This window comes from Choloepus didactylus, chromosome 1, assembly GCF_015220235.1.
Source record: "Choloepus didactylus isolate mChoDid1 chromosome 1, mChoDid1.pri, whole genome shotgun sequence".
Classification (NCBI taxonomy): Eukaryota; Metazoa; Chordata; class Mammalia; order Pilosa; family Megalonychidae; genus Choloepus; species Choloepus didactylus.
The window spans coordinates 203601814-203624724 of NC_051307.1; the positions used below are offsets into that span (position 1 = coordinate 203601814).

Here is a 22911-nt window from a genome sequence, read left to right on the forward strand (position 1 = left end):
AGGTGCCATTTTCATCATATCAGGAGAATATACTGTCAATATAATATATCACTGTTGAAGTTAATCTTGATCCCCTGGCTTAGTGTTTGTCCGTTTTCTCCATTGTAAAATTAATCTTTTTCTCCCCCTTTTCCATACTGTACTATTTGAAAGAATGCCACTATGTGCAGTCTATACTTAAGGAGTGGGGAGTATGCTTTATCACCCTAAAGACAGAGAATCTACATAAATTATTTGGAATTCTTCAACAGAGATCATGTCTTCTCCCTCATTAATGTGCTTATTTAGTAATTTATTTTTATGGCTCATGGATATTGATTTTATATTTCAGGTTTTAATCCACTACTTTATTTATTTTTGGTGCTCAAATTGTTCCAACTTTGGCCTTTGGGAGTTCTTTCAGTTTGACTCCATTATCACTTTGATGTGTCCCTATCATTGTGGTTTTTTGTTTGTTTGTCTTTATTTTTAGCACTTCCTTGTATTTCTGACACTACAAGATTCTCCAGGCTCATTTTGTGTATTTCCTGCCCCAGTCCTTGAATCAGCCATTTCTCCAAGGAGCCTTGGTTCCATTTATTGGCAAATTGTGTAGGTTGAATACTTTTTTTTTTTACTGCCAAGTTTTGCTAGATCACATCAGCTTAGCTTTGAGTCCTGGTCTCATCACTTAGCTAAGAGATCTTGGCAAGTTACTTAATCTGTGGGCCTCAATATATTCATCTATAACATGGGGATGTTAATAACCACCTCACAGATTTGTTAGGATTAAATGAAATAAACAGTAAATGCTAGGTGTTACTGCTGACGCTTAGTGTAGTCTTTACATCTTTGGGTTATATGCCTTAATAGATATATAATAATAATACAATGCTAGTATATGCATACCTGAGCAATATGCAGAGGAGGACAGTGACATATATTCTTGGTTTGCAAAGGAGTGGACAGAGAGAAGAGGGGCTTAAATACTGGATTTCAGAAAGTTGAGACCACACATAAATCTATACCAAAAAATCCGTAGAAGACTAGTAGAAACAGTTGTTAGACTATTGTAATGCCTTATCTCCATTCATATTGAATTAGAAGACTATATTGACTAAGATAAGTTTTTACAAAATAACATGTCATTAATCAGACTTTAAATTACACATTACGCTAACTATATAAACCCCATGAGGACAGGGACTGTCTCTTTCCATTGCTATAACTTAGAGCATAGCTAAATAAATTTTTGCGGAATAAATCATTGTACTCTCATAGTTATTTTGATTTTTATTTGGTCATTACATTAGTTGATGTTTACACTTTTCTTCTAATGAAGTGCATTCTTTATTCATTTGTTTGATTTGTAAAGTTCAGAGAGATTAATTCAGATCACAAAATTTCAATTAGTTTATATTCCCTTAAGATTACTTTCCTTATCAATTATTCATTTTCTTCTCTCATGAAAGGTAATAAAGTTATTATGAAGCAACTCTAGATTACATCTAGAAATTCTTTGTTTTATTTTTGGTGTTTTAAGAAAGAAAACCTTTCATTGATAGTGGTCTTCTCTCGAGAATAATTGAATATGAAATGCAGCTGTCTTTGGAGTTAGCTATACTTAACGTTAGAAGGTTGAATAAGTATACGATAATGAAATGTTTACGTATAATCAGCCATTCAAGGGTAATTTTCATATTACCTCAGGTTGATTGGGTTTGTAATTTCAGAAAAAGATGTCAGGCAGATGTCAATTCAGTTGCTATATGAGAAATTAAGGAAGGGAACTAGTAGAAAAATAGATTAAAGTCACCAGGGTGACCTTGAAAAGCAGTTTGAAGTGATGTAATGAATTGATGGCTAGTATGAGAGCACTGACTTCATTTGAAGTACAAGTTTCTAAAACCACTTCCTTGAAAAGAGTATCTTAAGGATAGATAATCCTGCTTTTCTTCCCTCTGAAAAGATTACAGGGCAGCCAGAATGATCTTAACCTATAAATACATGTATAGTCTTTCTTTATGGAGAACTTTGTTCCCTTAACATTTTTTTAAATCACTGGTTTTTACTGCCGAGCATATAATAGAATAGTTTTTTTGTTTTTCTCATTTTCACAGCCTTCTTTTGGGTGCTTTATCACTGGTAGACTCCAGTGAAGATTGCATCTACTGTTCTTTTACTTTGCATCCATCATCAGGGATAATGGGAACTTCCAAAGTTTATAGGTTTGTAAGTTTATGGGTTTGTAAGGCTTTTCTGGCTCACACAGATTAGCTTTCACAGTTCTCTTTTATGCATAGCATTTACTTAAGCTTTCTGTTACATACTTCTCTGGATCTGAATATGATAATGTGATCTGGGACTAGAATACCTTTCAGGGTTAAGGAATTAACCTAAATTGACTCTCTCTGTATCATTATTTAGAGATATATAATGCTCAAGAATGCAGAACAACATGATTTAGTTTTCTAAGCTAATGAACATTGTTAAGAAGCTGTTTCGGATCACAGGTGAAAGTGTACCTACCACCAGGGCTTTCCATATTTGTAAAGTAAAACTCTGTAGAGCTTGTGATTTTTTTCCTTTTCTGAAAATGGGAGAAAGATTTATACACAGTTCGATTGTTCCCTCTCTCCTGGAAAGTGGTGGAAATAACTTTTTTTTTTATGAGGCCAGGGTAAAAATAGATATGGTGAGCTATTAGGACTCTGTCATAATTTTGGACCTTGCGTAGCAGTTATTCTCAACTTGCTCCTGATAAGAGATCGTTGTGTTAGAATAAATAGCATCCTTATTGTTGTATCTGAAATCATTTAATACTCATGTAACTTTTAAGTTTAATGTAATTTTTGACCCTCAATTCTAGGAGTAACCCATTTCTATTATTTTTGGCATTTGTTAGACTAGGATGAGGATTCTGTTTCTCAAAGCAGTCATTGGAGTATGATCCAAATTTATTTGGTGATTCTTTTAAAAAATATCTTACAGCAGACAAGCTTCCAGTGTTAACTTTTTCTTAAGCAATTGATATATACTTTCCCAAAAAGGACACGTAAACACAGGTCATGCTGAGGGACACAGACTCCATTTACAGAAATATTTTCATATACACAGACACACCATACAGGAATAGTAATTTTACTAAAATGAATTTCAGTGGCCTGAACTACTTAATTGTACCTATCAAGATATAGATTAAATAAGTTGAGAGGGCATTACACATTAGGAAGAGCAATTAGTCAAGAAGGGGATCGTATATTTTTAAAAATTGAGTGCTTGATGTTAGTAACTCTGAAAATGCTGATTAATGTGTTTATCCTTGCTATTCTAGTGATATGCAGCTTTCGGGGATCTGTTCCTCAAGGCTTGGTCCTAGAAATAGGAGAAACAGTCCAGATTCTGGAGAAATGTGAAGGTGAGTATGGATCTATAAAACATATAAATAGTTATCATTTCTGACAGTATTACATACATAATTGTGCTAACAGATTATAAGCAATCATTTGGAAGCCATAATTCATCACACTGTGAAATACTGTTATGAAATCCTTCCTTGTCTATGTTCAGCAGAAAGTTAGAAGCTTTTTTGACCCTAATCTGATATCAACAATTAAATAACTAATTACTGATGATTGGAAGCATGATTTTTACATAATGTTAAGTAATTATTTTTTGATCTCCTACATTCAAATAAATAGTTAATCTAAATAGTTAAGCTTACAGTCATGCTTAGCTGCATTTAAATAGACTTTGTAGTGAACTGTGATGAACTTCGTAATCAGTTCTTTTGCATATTTTTGTCTGATTGGCAATTTTAAATATGCTCAAATGAAATTTGGCTTAATTGCTAACCTCTTCTGTGACGTATGTGGGCATTTCTGCCTTAAAGATGCTTTCCTGAAAAATATGATGTTCTTTGAAAACTGTGCACTAAAATCAAGAGGATTATGGAAAATATAAAGTTGAGAAATCTTGCAAAATTAGAGCATTAGCAAATGCAAAATTGGTACCTTTGGGCAGCCTAGGCTAGGAGTTCAGCATGTCTAGAAGCCATCTAAGAGGGATATAACATAGTGGAAATATTGTAATGTGGGCATGGAGACAATGCATACAGCAGTAGAGTTTTGATCCAGTTGGGCTACTGCTAAGATGGGTACAGGCATAAGCAGCAAAAGAAAGAACAAATGCATTGGGCTTAATTAAAATTAAAAACTTATGCACCAAAAGATATTATCAAGAAAGTGAAGAGAAGACCCAGAGAATGGGAGAAAGTATTTAGAAATCATATATCTAAAAAGAGATAAAGAACTACAACTCAACAACAAAAACATAAATAACCCAATTTAAAAAAATGACCAAAAGATTTAAATAGATATTTCTCCAAAGAAGAGATAAAAGTGGCCAGTAAGCACATGAAAAGATGCCCAACATCATTAGCCATTAGGGAAGTGAAAAACAAGGCCACAGTGAGATATAACTTCATACCCACTAGGATGGCTATTGTTAAAGACAATGGGAAATAACAAGTATAGGCGAGGATGTGGAGAAACTGGAACCCCAAACACTGCTGGTGGGAAAGTGAGATGATGCAGTACCTTTGAAAACAGTTTGGCAGTTCCTCAAAAAGTTAAGTATAGAATTACCACATGACTCAACAACTCCACTTTTAGGCATATATCCCAAATAATTGAAAACAGGGACTCAAACAGATACTTGTACACCAATGCGGTCGCGGTTACTGCTTCTGGGGGGAGTGGCGGCCGGTAGCGGAGCCCTCAGCTCTCGGGGCTGCTTAAAGGGTACCGGCGGCGGGGGCTCTTTCCCGGAGGCGAGGGCGAGGCGGAGGACTTGGTCAGGTCCTCGGCGGGAGGCGTGCAAGGTGTGGAGGGCGGCGATAAGGACAAGACACTCTTCATCCAGTAGGAGTATGCGCCAAAGAGATTTATTCAGGGGTGATTACAGGTTATATAGGCTGGTAAGAAGGGCAGGGCTGGAAAAGAGGTGAAGTAGCCTTAAATGGCAATACTGAAGGGAGAGGGGCTAGGATTGGTTCTGAGAGGACGCAGGAGCCGTTGCAGCGGGCGGGAGTTGTTCTGGCCATGGTGCATGCGCGCTGGCGGTGGCAGGAGTTGCCTTGGCACAGGGGAGTGTGCGGGCAAGATAAGGAAGTGAGGAAAGGGTGGTTGGGAGAAAGGCGGTTTCTTCCGGCAAGCCTCCCCTGCCAGTGGCATTTTGGGTGAGGAAAAGGGAGCTGCCTTGACCTCGCTTCCCAGGCTCGGGGGGGCTGCAGAGGGCACTAACGCCCGTACCCACTACCCTCCCCAGGGGGTGATATCAGGTCCCCTGGCCCAGGCCTGGTAAGCCGAGGTACAAGCTCAGTCACCTGCAATTCCCCTTTCTTTTCTAATTAGAAGAAGAGGCTTTACCAGAGAGGCCCGCTAAGGGTGAGGGAAGGGGGAGGTCAGGGAAGGGAAAAAGGGGTTGACGGTGGCTCAGCGAGGCTGGAGCTTAGTGTTGGTGTGGTGCCCGGGCGCTTAACAATGGCTTCGCTGCAGCGGGCTGGGCGAAGGTGAGGGGTTTAAAGTTCAGGGGTTGAGAGAAGCTGGAACTCGAGGTGAGAGCGATGTTCAGGTGATTGAGAAGGGCCTCGCGGTTGGCGAGTCGACCGGTGGCGTTGAGGTTGCGGAGGGTTGGCTGTTATCTTGGAGTGGGGGGCGTCAGAGGTGGCGAGTCGCTGATACTGGATTTGCACGAACGAGGAAAAAATGGCATCCGTTTGTTTTCTTACAAGCTGGACAATTTTGCGGATGAGGCAGGGTCCTAAGATGAGAGCTAGAATAATTATTAATAAGGGGCCAAGAAAAGGAAGGATGTATGGGAGGATGGGAGTGAAAAAACTGGACCAATAACTGGTGGCTTCACGATCTCTTTTACGCTTTTCCAGTCCCTCTCGGACCCTTTTCAGGCTGTCCTCGACGAGACCTGTGGAATTGGCATATACACAGCACTCTTCTCCTAGGGCGGTGCAGAGGCCTCCTTCTTTGAGGAGGAGAAGGTCAAGACCTCGGCGGTTTTGGAGCACTACCTCAGAGAGGGAATTGACAGAATTTTTTAGATGGTAAATAGCGTTTTGTAAGTGACGAATGTCTTCGTCAACAGCCGCCCTGAGGTGAGTTAGGGCGGAGCCTTGACTGGCTAGTGCAGCGATTCCGGTACCAGTACCGGCAAGACCTAGGAGGGAGGCAATTGTGAGGGCGGTGATGGGCTCTCGCTTTTGCAGAAGGGCAGGAGCTGCAGTTTTTTCCAGACGGAGGAAGAAGTCTTCTTCGCTGTGGTATAAGACCCTAGGGATAAGGACAATTAGGAGGCAAGTTTCTTTATATTCACTGATGATATTCGTGCTGAGACAGGGGGTAAGTCCTGTAGAGGAGCAGAGCCATTGGGAGGAGTTATGAGGAATGAGAAATTTTGCCGAGCTGCTGGGAGATGAGTAGCTGGCACAGGCATTGAGGTCGGGAGAGTTACTGGAGCGAGGGCGGACGCACTTTCCCGTATAGGAGACTGAATGAAAGGTCAGGGGGACGGCAGAGGTATTCCAATTGCATTCCAAGGGGTTGTTTTCTGTGCTTTCTGAAAAGGAGAGGTTGGAGGCAACGGGCTCGTACAGTGAGGAAGAGGTGGAGAGGCAGAGCCAGCAGGATGAGGTAAAATTGGGGTTGGAGGAGTTTACTGAGGTAAAGGCGGCTTGGATGAGGCTGAGGAGGGGAGAGGAATAACGAGAAGGGGGCAGAGGAAGCTGGGGTGGTGGGGTTTGAGATGTAGTTGAAGTGCGTTTAGTCGGAGCTAAGGTGCGGCTGGAGGGCTGTGGGAGAAGAGGGTTAATGACTTTGTTGGGACCAATGTTAAAGGGCCTTTTTATAACAGTATTTTTCTTTGGTTGGTTTATAGCCTCCTTTCTTATGGATATAAGGGTTCCCCGATCGGACCCCGATAGCCAAATTCGGAAGCCCCAAGTTTTACCCAAGAGCCAAGACGTATCAGCAGGGTTTTGTATGGTGAGCATTAGTCTTTTAGGACAAATGTACTTGTCGAAATAGCGATAGCCTGAATTTTGGCAAGTATACGGGATTACTGCGAGGTTTAGAAATTTGTCAGGGACAGAAGGTTTCCAGCCAGTGGCTAATGTTTCACACCCCCAGTACGGGCAGTAATAGTTTGTTGGGGATTTGCAGTATGATTTTTCAGGATTTGAAGATGGACACATATAATAATCTTGAATATTTAGGCTGCCTGGATAACCAGGAGGTTTTGGATTAGGAGGGACAAACAGATCAATGGCATTAAAGACGAAGGAGGGAGATCCTGCTGTGGTGTTGGAAAAAATTATTGTGGAGTCTTTCAAACGCGCAAGAGTCCACTTCCAAGGCTGGTGGGGATCGCCCTGGGTAGAAGAGGCAAGAACTAACATGACCATTAGAAGGGAGGTTAAGCTTGGGTGAAGGTTGAGAGGGTGTATGACATTGGTTTTTGCCTGTTTATAGAGGCGTATAATTTTTCTAATTTCTCGCCGCTGCTGCGCTCTGCTCGGACTGGGGTCCAGGCCCAGGTGTACTGTTGTCATCTGGTGCACCAGGCTGCGGAGACGACGGCGTTCCCGTCTCGTTGGACACGTGGTTGCTGGTGGCGGGCCGGATTGCCCTTCCTGGGATCCATATTGGTTGTGCTGCATTATCTGGGAAAACACAAGCAAACCCGCGCCCCTGGGCGAGAAGTGGGGAGGGACCCTTCCAGGCATTATTCTCTGGGTCCTTCCAGTAGACCATCGGGGCCTGGGTGGGCCTATACGAGGGCCCCCAATGTTTATGTAGGGGCGAAAGCCCTTCCTTATTGAATGTGAGTAGATTAAGGTGAATAAGGGCTGCTATAACAAGGTCCCCTGGAGTTGCCTTGGGGAGCATTGCCCTTTCTTTTTCAATTTGTATTTTTAAGCGGCGATGGATTGCTTCTACAATGGCTTGCCCCTGTGGATTATAGGGGATGCCGAAATGATGGGTGATGTTATATAACTGAAGAAAAGCCGCAAAAGAGGCACTGCGATAGGCAGGCCCATTGTCCGTTTTTAGGTCCCAGGGGACTCCCATGAAGAGAATTCCTTGTCTCAGGGCTTTGATACAGTATTTGGCCGTTTCCCCGACGAGGGGGACCGCATAACACATAGCTGAAAAGGTGTCAATCATTACATGTACATACTTGAGGCGCCCAAAGGACGGAACATGAGTTACATCCATTTGCCATCTAGAATTTGGTTTTAAGCCTCGTGGGTTGACTCCTTGAGGTTGTAAGGGGCCAAGTGGCGCAAAGGGTGCACAAGTTGCACAATTGCGGACAAGATGTTTACAGGTATTTAAGGGGAGGCCACATAAATGATGCAATGACGTAGCCGAAAAGTGAAACCTGGAATGCAATAACTTGGCCTGGTTAACAGCGTCCCCCGGAGGGGTCGCTGTGTTAGTTAGCATAGCTTGGGTAGTCTGAGCTGAGACCGCTTGGTCTACTATACTGTTGCCATTAGCCAAGGGCCCCGGAAGGCCTGAGTGACTACGAATGTGGCTAACGAACCAAGGATCTTGTCTATGCTCTAAGATGCTTCTGAGGTTAGAAAGTGCTTTATCGATGGCCGAGTTCCCAGGGAAAAAGGTGGAAAATGCAAGGACTCGGCAGACCTGATACGTGTAGAGGCTGTCAGTGAAAATGTTTACTGGGTGGTTGCAGTGGGCGTTTAGTGCGTACGACACTGCCAGAATTTCCCCCACTTGGACCGAATGAAGGTTGACATAACTGAATAGGCGGGGTTCTGGATGGTCCTGCGAATAAGAGAGGAAGGCGAAACGGGTTTTGGAGGCGTCAGTAAAGACGGTAGTGGCACCCGGGATGGGTGCAGAGGAGGGGAAAGGATGGAAGGGGCTGCGGAAGGGAAGCTTGGCGAGTCCCTGTAACAGCCGATGGCTAGGATAGTGACAGCTGAATTCCCCCTGAAATCCTTCTAAAAGGATTTGCATGTCCGGGTTGTCACGTATAAGCAGGCGGGTTTGGCCTGTGTCTAGGGGCCAAACAATTTTTTCTGGCGGCTCTCCGAATACATGAATAGCCAAGGTAACTAGATCTGAAGCTAGGCTGATCCAGAGCCGCACTGCGGGGCAAATTTTCCTAAGCCGGCTTTTAGCAGGGTGCACCCAAAGTAGAGGGCCTTCCTGCCACAGGCAGCCCATGGGTGTGCCGGGCGTAGGAAGGATGAGTGCTATAAGATTGCCCTCTTTAGTGCTGAACCTGTTGAGACAGCAGGCGGCGAGTGCCTTGTTAATTGCGGCAATGGCTTCCTTTGCCTCCTGGGTGAGCTTAATGCGCCGGGAGATTGCTAGCGGCGGGGCTTCAGGGACACTCAGCAGCATAAAAAGTGGTTGGAGCTGGGCGGTGGTGATCGGCAACGCAGAGCGGAGCCAATTGATCTGACCGCAGAGCTGTTGAAGCTCAGTGATAGTGACCTGGTCTGGTATGTCCAGCTGGGGAGCGGACGGAGCAATGGTTTTATCAATACTAAACCCTAAGAAGGCTAATGGTGGCACAATTTGAACTTTATCGGGTTGAATCGTAAGGCCGAGGTCAGCTAAATTAGTGGTGAGGTCTTTGAGGATTAGAGGAAGCGTCTCAGCGTTTTCAGAGGCCACTAAGATGTCATCCATGTAATGGATGAGCATGGCTCGCTTTCGCAGGGGGGCCACTGCGTGATTAACATACATCTGGCAGATGGCCGGACTGTTACGCATCCCTTGAGGGAGGACCTTCCATTGATACCTGCTAGTTGCGCCCGCGTGGTTTGGGACGGGGACTGTAAAGGCAAAGCACGGGCGATCTCGCTCATGTAGCGGGATGGAAAAGAAACAGTCTTTGATGTCAATGGTGGCTACGTGATAGTGAGCCGGGATGGCTACCGGATGGGGAAGGCCAGGCTGCGGGGAACCCATGGGAAGAATATGCTTATTGATTTCCCGCAGATCATTGACGAGCCTAAATTTCCCTGTGGTTTTTTTATGAATAACAAATACTGGCGAATTATTGGGACTAGTAGAAGGTTCTATGTGGCCAGCATTCAATTGTTCTTGTACGAGGGCTTGGAGTACTACCAATTTATGCGTGGGAAGGGGCCACTGCTCCACCCATATAGGTTCCTCAGTATCCCACTGCAGAGGAACGGGCGCTGGAGGTGTTAAACGAGCAGTGGCGCACATTATTGGGGGGGCTGCGTGGTAAGCACTGCCCCAGAGGTGGCGAGGATGTCACGGCCCCATAAAATTTGGTCTATGGTGTGTAGAAATAACGGGCGGAAGGTGCCTGAGTGGCCTTCTCCATCCTCCCACTTAATGGGTCTTATGGCCTGAAGAGAAGTAGAGGTACCAGTGGCTCCCACTACCGAGGGACCATCAAGAACCATGCACATGGTGGCATACTGAGCGGGCATGCAAGAGACTTCTGCCCCTGAATCGAGCGTGCCTGTGTACCATTGCCCCTCTATTCTTAACTTACGAGTAGGTTTTTCTGGAGTGATGGGGACTGTCCAGAGAAGCGTTTTATTGTTGGAGCATTGATTAGTTTTATTGGAACCGGCCGGCCTGCTGCCTCTTAGGGGCGGGGCTGAGGCTTGCCCCGCTTGGAGTTTAAAGCCTGCTCAGTGCTTTGGTGTTGACTACCGCCAGGGCACCAGGGATAGCAGAATTTTTTTAAATCTTTCTCGTTAAGGTCTCTGTGGCTGCTTTTGCAATCGCGCGCCCAGTGATAACCACGTTGGCAGCGCGGGCATGGAGTGGGAGGGGGGCGCCCATTGCGTTGCATGGGAGGCGGGCGTTTGACCTCCGTATTGGGGCATTCCCTGGCAAAATGACCGCTTTGCCCGCATTTAAAGCAGCCGGTGGTGGCGGCTAAGGCGGCAGTGACGGCGCCAGAGACAGCCTGGGCTAGGGACGTGGCAGCTGGATCAAAAGCGCTGCAAGCGAGAACCCAGTCATCTATCCTTTTTTCCCGCAAGGGGAGAATGGTTTGCTTACAGGGGGGGCTAGCCCCTTCTAGAATGAGTTCGCGGGTGAGCGCTAACTGGGCTTGGGGGTCAGTAACTTTTCTAGCACAGGCCTCTTCAACCCTGGAAACGAAGGTGGCAAAAGGTTCGTTTGGCTCCTGGAGGAGCTTGGTAAATTTGTCAGGTCGACGGGCAGAGCAGTTGGCAAACGCGCGTAAGGCGATGCCTCTGAGGACAGTCCAGAAGGTAGCAGGGACATTAATATAAGCAGACGCATTTAGAAATGCTCCAGTGCCCAAATAGGCTTCGGGGGGATGATAGACTCCAAGGGCTGCGTCTTGCTCACTTTGCTTAGCTGCTTCCGCCTGGAAGTGAGCACGCCAGTCAACAAACTGACCGGGGTTAAGAATGGAACGGGCAAGCGAGGCCCAGTCTTGGGGGATGCAATAGTCCATGCCGAGATCCTGCAGTATTTGGGAAGCGTATGGGCTACCTAACCCGTCCTCCTTGACGGCCCTGCGAAGCTGCTTGATAGTATCTGAGTCAATGGGATACCAGTCATACGGTTTCTGTGGGGTGGGGGCAAGGTTAAGAGGAAAGCAGCGAAAAGCACGAGAGAAAGGAGGACGCGCTTGAAGAGGGCTTGGCGCGGGAGTGGGGGTAGGGGGAGCGTTGCCCCAAGGGTTGCCTTGAGGTGTAGAAGGCAGCCAGGGGTTGTTAGTCGGCAGGGTGGGAGGAGCGGCGGCAGCTGCCGGTAGCGGCTCCGAGGGGGAGCTCGCTGAAGGGGGAGGCGGGAGTGGGAGGCCCCAAGCGTCGCAAGATGGCGGCGCGGTGGGCGTGGCTAAGACACAAGATGGTGGATCAGCCCCGCCCTGGGAAAGGGCGGGGTCCAAGGTACAAGATGGCGGACTAGCTCCGCCCTGCGAAAGGGCGGGGTCTAAGGCATAAGATGGCGGACTAGCTCCGCCCTGTGAAAGGGCGGGGTAAAGCGCATGCGGTTTCCGGCCCAGCTTAGGGCTGATGTCATCGCCGGAGCATTTCCTCCCCTCGATGGAAAAAGAAGGAGGAAGTTCGCCATTTTGGCGTGGCGCAGTGTTATTTTGCTTTTTGGGAGTCACCTCGAGCGCGTTGTTAATCTGCTCGACTAAGGACTCTGTGTCCGAGTGATGATTTGAATTAATATCGCTATCTGAATCTGTTGGCTGGGTTGATAGGGCCTCCTTGGATTTAACGGGGCCTCGATCAGGGGGGAGGGAGCCTTGAAGGCAGGAGCGGATGGTTATCAAGGTGGGGAGCAAGCCGGGTGGGAAGCGCTTGCTCTCATGTTCCATGGCGTTAGTGACTCGATCAATAAGACGATCATAAGTAACAGGGTCCCAAAGATGGCAAGTGGTGAGCCATGGGTTAAAGGGCAGCAGGAGGTCCCAGTATACCTGCAGCTGCCGGACAGACACTTTACAGCGATGCGTGTCTAGGAGACCCGCTAGAGCATGAACTTGAGGTGCCTGGCACGTAGATAGACGATTACCCATAGCTGAGGGGGGAGGAGGGGGGGTTGTTTACCGAGCAGAGAGAATGAGATAAACCGTGGCCGCGAGGCCGAAGGAGACGGCGAGAGCGGAAAGCAGTGCCCTTTGGCAACGGGAGCAGTCGGGGGGGGGGGCGGTTGCAAAGAGGCACACGGCGCCAAATGAGGAAACAAAGACACAAAGAACCACGGCAAAGTAATGGAGGGGAAGAGGGAGAGCGTTAGGAGGAACGGGGGTCATAGAAGTGCGCATACAAGAGGACGAAGAGAGCGTGGGGGAAGGGAGGAGCGGCTTCGGAGCGGTGAACCTCACACGGCTCCGGAAGCGGCGAAGGAGAGGCGGCCCTTACCTTGCAGGCGAGGAAACGGGAAGCTGGAGAGGCGTCCGGGCGAGCGGGCGACCTGCCGAACTGTTGTGTGGAGACGTTTCCTCACACGGGGCACCAGTTGCGGTCGCGGTTACTGCTTCTGGGGGGAGTGGCGGCCGGTAGCGGAGCCCTCAGCTCTCGGGGCTGCTTAAAGGGTACCGGCGGCGGGGGCTCTTTCCCGGAGGCGAGGGCGAGGCGGAGGACTTGGCCAGGTCCTCGGCGGGAGGCGTGCAAGGTGTGGAGGGCGGCGATAAGGACAAGACACTCTTCATCCAGTAGGAGTATGCGCCAAAGAGATTTATTCAGGGGTGATTACAGGTTATATAGGCTGGTAAGAAGGGCAGGGCTGGAAAAGAGGTGAAGTAGCCTTAAATGGCAATACTGAAGGGAGAGGGGCTAGGATTGGTTCTGAGAGGACGCAGGAGCCGTTGCAGCGGGCGGGAGTTGTTCTGGCCACGGTGCATGCGCGCTGGCGGTGGCAGGAGTTGCCTTGGCACAGGGGAGTGTGCGGGCAAGATAAGGAAGTGAGGAAAGGGTGGTTGGGAGAAAGGCGGTTTCTTCCGGCAAGCCTCCCCTGCCAGTGGCATTTTGGGTGAGGAAAAGGGAGCTGCCTTGACCTCGCTTCCCAGGCTCGGGGGGGCTGCAGAGGGCACTAACGCCCGTACCCACTACCCTCCCCAGGGGGTGATATCAGGTCCCCTGGCCCAGGCCTGGTAAGCCGAGGTACAAGCTCAGTCACCCGCACACCAACATTTCTAGCACATTGTTCACAATAGTCAAAAGATGGAAACAACCTAAGTGTCCATCAGCAGATGAATGAACAAACAGAAAATGGTATATCCATACAATAGAATACCATTCAGCCATAAAAAGGAATGAAGTTCTGAAACGTTATAATTTTGATGAACCTTGTAAACATTATATTAAGTGAAATAACCTTGACACAAAAGGACAAATATTGTATGATTCCACTTATGTGAAATAGCTAGATTAAGGAAATTCATGGAGACAGTAGATTAGAGGTTACCGGGGGTTGGGGAAGGGGAAATGGGAGCTGTTACTTAATGCATGGGTAAAGGCTTTGTGTTTTGGGTGTTGAAAAAGTTTTGATAATGGATTGTGGTGATGGTAGCACAGCACTATAAATGTAATTCACTGAATTATACACTTAAAAATGTTTACAATGGCATGTTTTATTTTATATATATGTTATCACAATAAAAAATAAAAAAAAAGATGGGTACAGGAAGAAGTGCAATGTATTACAATCCAAGAACCATAAAAGTTTGCAAGTGTTCTTCTCTGGAAAGGGAGCTCAAGATACGCACTCATTTTAAATTTTCTTAAAATAGAGTTGTAAATCTTCACTCTTTCATGATAAAAACTCTTAGCAAAATAAGAATAGTAGGGAATTACTTTAATCTCATAAAGGATATCTACTAAAAACTGATAGCAAACTTCATATTTAATTGTGAAATATTGAGAGCTGTTCCGCTGAGATCTAAAAATAAGACAAGATACCTGCTGTCACTACTTCTTTGATTGTATTGGAGATACTGGGATACTAGATACTAGCTAGGGAAAATGAAGTACATAAGGATTGGAAAAGAAAATTTGAAACTGTTATTCATAGATATGATGATTGTGTATGTAGAAAATCCATTGGAATTTATAGAAAAATGAGAGTAAAGAAGTGAACTTAGCAAGTTTGGTTACAAGGTCAGTATTTTTGAAACACATTAGTTTTCTATACTTTGCAACAGAGAATTAGAAAATTAGTTAGCAAAACAATGTTATTTATCATAGTATAAAACATCAAATACCTAAGAACAAATCTAATGAAAGAAATAGAAGACATTTACACCAAAACTACAAAATATTATTAATAGAAATTCAGGAATATCTGAATAAATGGAGGGATATACCATGTGTATGGATTGAAAGCCTCAGTATCATCAAGATGTTAGTACTACCCAACTTGATTTAAAGATTTAATGCAATCCCAATAAAAATCCAGCAGGATCTTTGTTTTTTTTGGTATAGAAATTAAGCAGCAGATTCTAAAATTATAAGAAATTGCAGAAGGTTACCAAAGCACCAAGACTCTCTTGAAGAAGGTAATCAAAGCTAGAGGAGTTACACACCAGATACTAAGATTTATTAGAAACAAAGTCAGTGTGGTTTTAGAAAAGAGACAGACAAATGAAACAGAACAAAGTTCAGAAATAGCCCATTACATATATTGTTCATTGATTTGTGAGAAAGGTGATATTGCAGTAGGGAAATGATGACTTTTCAGTTAATTCTGGATAAATTGGAATTAGAAATGATGGCCTGTTCAATAAATGGTACTTGGTCAATATTGAAAGCAATGAATCTTGATTCTTACAACACAGAATATATCTCAGACTGAATTTTAGAAGGATGGTATATCTAAATGTGAAGTGTAAAGCACTAATGCATCTGTGAAGAATGCATAGGATAATATTTCTCTTCACCTTGGAGTTGGCAAAGATCTCTTGTAAGGACACAGAAAACACTAACAATAAAGGAAAAGATTGATGTTTTACTTTATTAAAATGAAGAACTTGTTACTCAAAAGTTGTAATTAAGGCAAGTGAAAAGGAAGGCCACAGAATAAGAGGGGGGAGCTGACAAAGGACTTGTATTCAGAGTATATAAAGAACTATACAAATCAGAAGTAAAAAGACAATCCAATAGAGAAATGGGATTGAGGCTTGAATAGGATCCTCACAAAATAGATACCTTAATGGCTTGTCATATATAAAGGAACTTTGTCTCAGTTATCAGGGAATTGCACATTCAAACCACGGTGAGATACCACCATACAGCCAGTAGAATGATTAAAATTTAAAACACTGGTAATAAATACTGTGTGCTGGTGACAGTGTGGAACAACTGGTAATCCCTCACACTGCTGGTGGGAGGGAAAAATGGGGATAACCATTTTGGTAAGCTGTTTGGTAGGATCTACTAAAGCTAAATATGCATCTACCTTATGATCCAGGAATTCTACCAATAGGTATTAATCCAAAAGCAAGTGTATATATGTCTACCCAAATACATGTTTAAAATGTTAATATCAGTTTATTGATAATAGCCCTAGACTGGACAAAACTAAAATGATCATCAGCAATAGAATGAGTAAATAAATTGTGGTATTTTCATAGAACAGAATGCAATATAGAAGGGAAAATGAATGAATTGTTACTGCACATATTAATACAGATTAACATCAAAAGAAGTCAGATATAAGAGTTCATACTGTTATGCTTCCATTTATATAAAATTAAGAAACAGATAAAATGAATAGATGATGATTTTTTCAGAATAGTGGTTACTTTTTTTGGGGGAGTATTAGTGGTGGGGAGAGACAGGGTATCTTTTAGGATGCTGCTGAATTTATTTGGGTGGTGGGCATACAGGTATTTAGCTGTATACTAATGATTTGAACACTTTATATGTATTACAAGTCATAAATGGTTACTTAAAAATAAAATAATTAAAAAATTAATAAAAATGTAAAGAAGCAACAACATGGATGAATCTAAAAAATATTATGTTGCACAAAATAGCCACATATAAAAGCATACATTCTGTATGATTCCGTTTATATGAAGTTCAAGAGCAAGCAGTGCTAAAAATCTGTGGTTATAGAAATCAGAACCTTGGTTGTCTCTGGGAGAAGATTGACTGAAAAGGGGAATGAAGGAACTTTCAGGGTGACTGAAAAGTTCTTGGTCTTGATAAAGTGTTCATTATATGGATGTTACATTTGCCAGAGCTCATAGAACTATATGTTTAAGATGTGTGCATTTCACTTTATGTAAATTGTTTCAATAAAATGTGTTAATGTTTAAAAAAAGATGAAAAATCAAGTCACAGACTGGAAGATGTCTTTGTTTTGTTTGTTTACCTTTTTCAGTGATTTAACTGACCAAAGATAAACAACCAGAATATGAAAGTGCTCTTACAAACTACTAATAGGAATAGAGAACAGGTGGCTAGAAAAATAACAAAAGTATGATTAGGGGCTTCACAGAAGTGCTCAGTCGTAGTCAAGGAATAGCAAGTTAAACCAGAATGAGCAATTTCACACCCATTAGATTGAGAAGAATAAAATGTCTGACATATATATGCAAATGTTGGCATAGATAGATTTCAGCAGGAATGCTTATACAGTGCTGCTGTCTGGTGAAGTTAGATGTGCGTATTGTGTGATATAGCACTTTCATACCTAAGTATGTACCTTAGGGAAGTCTTCTTGAAGTGATCCTTAGCACATTGATTATGGGCTCACTAACAGCATTAATAAAAGGAATAGAATAAAAAATTTTCAGAATATATTGCTGTATCAGCATCCATTCGGGAGATAAAACCACATCAATAATTTGAATAGAGAATATTTAATATAAATAATTATTAACTAGTGAAAGGTGGTTAACTACTAAAAGAGGTAAAACGATATTGAAAAGGGAAACGTAGAAATTAGCTACTACTAGGGCTGAGGAAGAGTAGACAAGGAAGGAACTGAGAACTTATAAGAACTCCTACACCATTTAAGGCTGAGATTCAGATCCCTTTGGAAAGGGCCTGAAACATGTAGTCTGCCAGTGGTGAAGAAAATTGCCAGAGGACGTGAGTTGGAAGTGGTTTATAGGAGGAACATACTGGGTGGCAGAGAGACTTCCAGAAGGGTACATATGAGCCAGAGCTGGTCAAAAGGATCAGTTTTCTAGATGGTGGAGCAACTTTCCAGAGAATAAGGGCTACAGCTGTGAGGGTGGCTGAGGTAAGCATGACTGGGCCTCCCGTGTGCCAGTGTACTGGCTAGTGTGCTGACAGAAAAAAACACATCAGAACCGAGAAGGGGAATCCGTTCCTCCTGCTATGGCCTTGTATTGTCCTCTTAGTACCCTCTATTGACAAAGCTTAACACTGAGCCAGCTGGTCAAAGAGAAGTATTTACACGGCTCAGTTCCGATATTGCAAAGCAGAATAAAGAAGGGTGTATTTGGTGCTGAGGGGCAATAAGTTGGTAACTGGATCAATTGCACATAGCACCTGTATTGGATTAAATAGTGTCCCCCCAAAATTCATGTCTACCTGGAACCTCAGATTGTGACCTTATTTGGAAATAGGTTTTAGTAGATGTAATTGCAAATTTAGGGTGGGCCCCAAATCCAGTTGCTGGTGCCCTTATATGAAGGCCTTGTGAAGACAACACAGATGAGGCAGAAATTGGAGTGTTGTTGCTGCGAGCAAGGAATACCAAGAGTTGCTGGCTGCCACCAGAAGTTAGAAAGAGTCAAGGACGGATTATTCTCTAGAATCGTCTGAGGGAGCATGGCCTCACTGACACCTTAATTTTGGCCTTCTAACCTCCAGAATTTTGAGAGAATAAATTTCTGTTGTTTTAAGCCACCTAGTTTGTGGTAATTTGTTATGGCAGTCTTAGGAAAACAATACAATGCTATTAAATTTTTTTTCATGAGATTTGCTTCAATTTTATGCACATGGTTTTGTGATATAAAATACATTTCTAAGACTAGGCCATGGTAAAAAATATTTAAACAATGCTCTGGAGAAATTTTCACATACGTACTCATGAATACATCTACAGAATTTTTTGTAGTAGCAAAAAATTGGTAACATCCTAACTGTCTACAAACAAGAGAACGTTGAGAAATAAATTTTAAAATAAATGCATTTTACAATGAAATACCCTGTGACTAAAAATGAATGAACTCTAGCTACATATATTAATATAGACAGATCTTATAAACATAATATCAACCAAGAAAGCAATTTTCAGAATACTCCATGGTTGCTAAAGCAAATACTGTGCAATGGGTGGTTGGCTTAAACAATGGGAATTCATTGGCTCATGGTTTTGAGGTGAGCAGAAGTCCAAAGCATCAAGGTGATGCTTTGTTTCCCAAGGCTGGTGTTCTGGGGTTGGCTGCTGCCAATCATTGGGCTCATCTGTTACATGGAAATGGACATGGTGGCCTCCCCTGGCCTCTCTCTTCTGGGTTTCATTGACTTTCATCTTCTTTTTCTTTTGTGGCTTTCTCTCTGTCTGTCTGAAATTCATTGTGCCTATAAAGGACTCCGGTAATAGGATTAAGACCCATCCTGATTGAGTTGGGCCCTACTTCAGATACTGAAGTGAGCCCTACCGACAGAGAAACAAAGAAATAAGAGAGAGATATAGAGACTTTTAACAGTCTATCATCCCAGGTCACTGGGACACATGTTCTTCACTGGCGATCATGGATCTTTCTCCAGAATGGACTGTAGGCGGGGACATAAAAACAAGCCTCAATAAAATAAAAAATAGAAAAATGAATTTGTTCAAAGCACATTCTCTGACCACAGTGGAATACAAATAGAAGTCAGTAACTCTTGGAGAATTCACAAACACCTGAAGGATAAAAATGAGGGGGAGATGAAAACATTCCCGGATAATCAAAAGCTGAGGGACTTCATCACCAGTAGATCAGTCCTAAGCAGGCTGAAAGGAAGGGACACTAAACAATTGACTGAAATCACATGAAGAAATAAAGATTTCCAGTAAAGATCACATGGTAAATATAAAGACCAATGCTACTGTATTGTTGATTTATAACTCTACTATTTACTTCCTACAGGATCTAAAATACATAAACTGTAATGACAAATTGGTGGTTTTGGACTCAATGTAAAATATGTAATTCTTGACAAGAACTGCATAAAGGTGGGGGAATGGAGGAGTATAGGAACACAGTTTACGTGTCCTATTGAAGTTAAGTTGGTATCAAAGAAAAAGAAGATTGTTATAGATTTAAGATGTTAAATTTAAGCCCCATGTAAACACAAAGAAAGTATCAGAGAATATGACAAAAGAGATGAAAAGTAGAGTAGGGGTTCCAAGAAGTGGGGGAAAGGGCAATGGGGAGTTAAGAAATGAGAGTAGGGTTTTTGTTTGGGGTGAAGGGAAACTTCTAGAAATGGATGGTTGGAAGGTGATAACATTGCAACATTCTAAATGTGATTAATCCCACTAATGGAATGCTAGGGAGGGGTGGAATAGGAAGATTTAGGCTATATATATATATCTTTCCACAATTGAAAAAAAAAATAAGACAGTCTAAATAGATGACAATTAAATGCCAGGGATGATCCTGGATGGAATCTGAGGTCGGAGGAGAGGAGGCTCAAAGGGACGCAGATGGGACACAAGAAAAAAAAAAAAAAAAGGAAATAAAGAATGTAAGCTTTATATCAATGTTGAATTTTTGAACTTCTTAGCTGCGTTTAATGCGATTGTATAAAATAATGTTCTTGTCCATGGGAAAGGTATATGTGAATTATATTGTTTGTTCAAAGATATGTGCAGCTTGCTCTCATATGTTCAGAGGCCAGAGCAGTAGATGATGGGTGTTAGGGAGGGAGGGAGAGAGGGAGGGAAAGAAAGAGACAGTGGTGTGACAGGATATTAAAGGTGATGGATTGGGGTATCGGGGGATGGGTCGGGGTATGATGGAGTTCTGTGTATGGGGTTTGTACTGTTTTTACAACTGTTCCTGTAAGATTGAACTTATTTCAAAATAAAATTTATTATTAAAAAAAAAGTGAAAAAGAACACCCAAATCATCCCCCCCCATTCTATTTTTCATTTAGTTTTTGTCCCCATTTTTCTGCTCATCCATCCATACACTGGATAAAGGGAGTGTGATCCACAAGGTTTTCACAATCACGCTGTTATCCCTTGTAAGCTTCATTGTTATACAGTCATTTTCAGAAGTCAAAGCTACTGGGCTGCAGTTTGGTAGTTTCAGGTATTTACTTCTAGCTATTCCAATACATTAAAACCTAAAAATTGTTATCTGTAATGCGTAAGAATGCCTACCAGAATGACCTCTTGATTCTGAAATCTCTCACCCACTGAAACTTAATTTTGTTTCATTTTGCATCCCCCTTTTGGTCAAGATGTTCTCAATCCTATGGTGCCGGGTCCAGATTCATCCTTGGGAGTCATATCCTGTGTAGCCAGGGAGATTTACACCCCAGGGAGACATGTCCCACGTAGGGGTGAGGGCAGTGAGTTCACCTGCCAAGTTGGGTTATCTAGAGAGGGAGGGCCACATCTGAGCAACAAAGAAGTACTCGGGGAGACTCTTAGGCACAGTTATAAGGAGGTTTAGCCTCTCCTTTGCAGTAATGCGCTTCATAAGGGCAAGCTCCAAGATTGAGGGCTCGGCATATCAAACCATCAGTCCTCAGTATCAGTATGGAATATTTAAAAATATGTGCTTTTGGGTATTGTCTCTTTCACCTGGAGAATTGCTCACCAACAGCTTTAATTCTGCCTTGCCATGGGGCTATTGAACTGTAAAAAGATAAGGAGTCAGAGAGCAAGAAAAGAAAAGGGACAAATGTAGGAAACAAAACAAAACAAAACCAAGCCTTTTTGGAGCCATGGAATGGATGCCTACGTCTGTGCCCCCTCCCCCTTCCCTGAGCCTAGCTCTTCTCTAGCATGCCAGACACCCTAACTCCAAAAGTTAATTAATTAATTAATTCTGCAGTTGAGGCTAGATTGAGCTCCCCTTCCTGCTCCCAGCAGATTGTTTTTTTTTTTTTTTTTCCCTTCATGGAGCCAGCTGTAAGACAGTCCACGGGGTCTGGATAGAGAGGGGCACCTGATCCCTGGTTGAGGGAACTTAAAAATTTTGCTGCGATCTCAGCTCTTCCACCTGTTCCAGACTAGTGTATGATGCATGACTGGTCACTGGAGACCCTGAGAATGCTGTTTCATACAGTTCCTGGCTAATTACTAGCTGCCCTAGAGGAGTGACTAAATTCCACACCTCACCATTCTGCCATCTTGCCCTTCCCCTGCTTCCTTCAGTGTTGCCAGTGTTTTTCTCATCTATTTTGGTGCACCTTGATTGGTGCATCAACATTTATGATTGTTATTTCTTCTTGGTGAATTGTCCTTTTTATTAATATATAATGTCCTTCTTTGTGTGTTATGATATCTTTGCATTTAAAGTCTATTTTGTCCAATATTAGTTTTGCTACACCTGCTTTATTTAGGCTGCAGCTTGTGTAGAATATTTCTTTCCATCCTTTTACTTTGAATCTCTTTATATTGCTGTGTCTAGAATGAATCTCTTGTAAACAGCATATTGATAGTTCCTACTTCTTAATTCATCCTGATAATCTATATCTTTTAATTGGGGACTGCAATCCATTCACATTCACTGTTGTTACTGTGAAGGCAGTTCTTGAATCAACTATCTTACCCGTTGGTTTTTATTTGTCAGATTTGTTTTTCCCTCTCCCCCATTTCATTTTTTTTTCCCTTTTAAGTTACCTTTATTAATATTCTCAAGTTCTGTGCCCTTCTCCAGACCTGTCTCTCATTTCTTTTGTTCTCAGCTGCTAGAACTCTCTTTAATGTTTCTTGCCAGGCAGGTCTCTTGTTAACAGATTCTCTCAGCATTTGTTCATCTGTGAAAGTTTTAAAAACTCCCTCACTTTTGAAGGAGAGCTTTTCTGGATAAAGAATTCTTGGCTGGCAATTTTTCTCTTTCAGAATCTTAAATATCTCTTAACACTGCCTTCTCACCTCCATGGTGCCTGCTGAGTAGTCAGTACTTAGTCTTATGTGGTTTCCCTCGTATGTGACGAATTGCTTCTCTCTTGCTGCTTTCAGGGCTTTCTCCTTCCCTTTGGCTTTGACAATCTGATCAGTATATGTCTTGCAGTGGATCTATTTGGATTTATTTTATTTGGAGTTTGTTGAGCATATTTGATTTGCATCTTTATGTCCTTTAGAAGGGTTGGGAAGTTTTCCCCAACTCTGTCTTCAAATACTCTTCTAGCCCTTTACTCTTCACCCTCTGGAACACTAATGATACTTACATTTGTGTGCGTCATGTCCATCATTTCCC

General features: G+C 43.1%; 1 protein-coding gene across 7 annotated transcripts in view; it reads left to right on the plus strand.

Annotated features, from left to right (window-relative positions):
- Nucleotides 1-22911, plus strand: part of DOCK3 (dedicator of cytokinesis 3) — a 639207-nt gene that overhangs the window by 53301 nt on the left and 562995 nt on the right. For all 7 annotated transcript variants that reach the window (XM_037797176.1, XM_037797183.1, XM_037797213.1 and 4 more), the window contains exon 2: nt 3314-3397. In XM_037797176.1, the coding sequence (XP_037653104.1) occupies nt 3314-3397 (84 nt within the window). The remainder of the gene's footprint in view (nt 1-3313; nt 3398-22911) is intronic.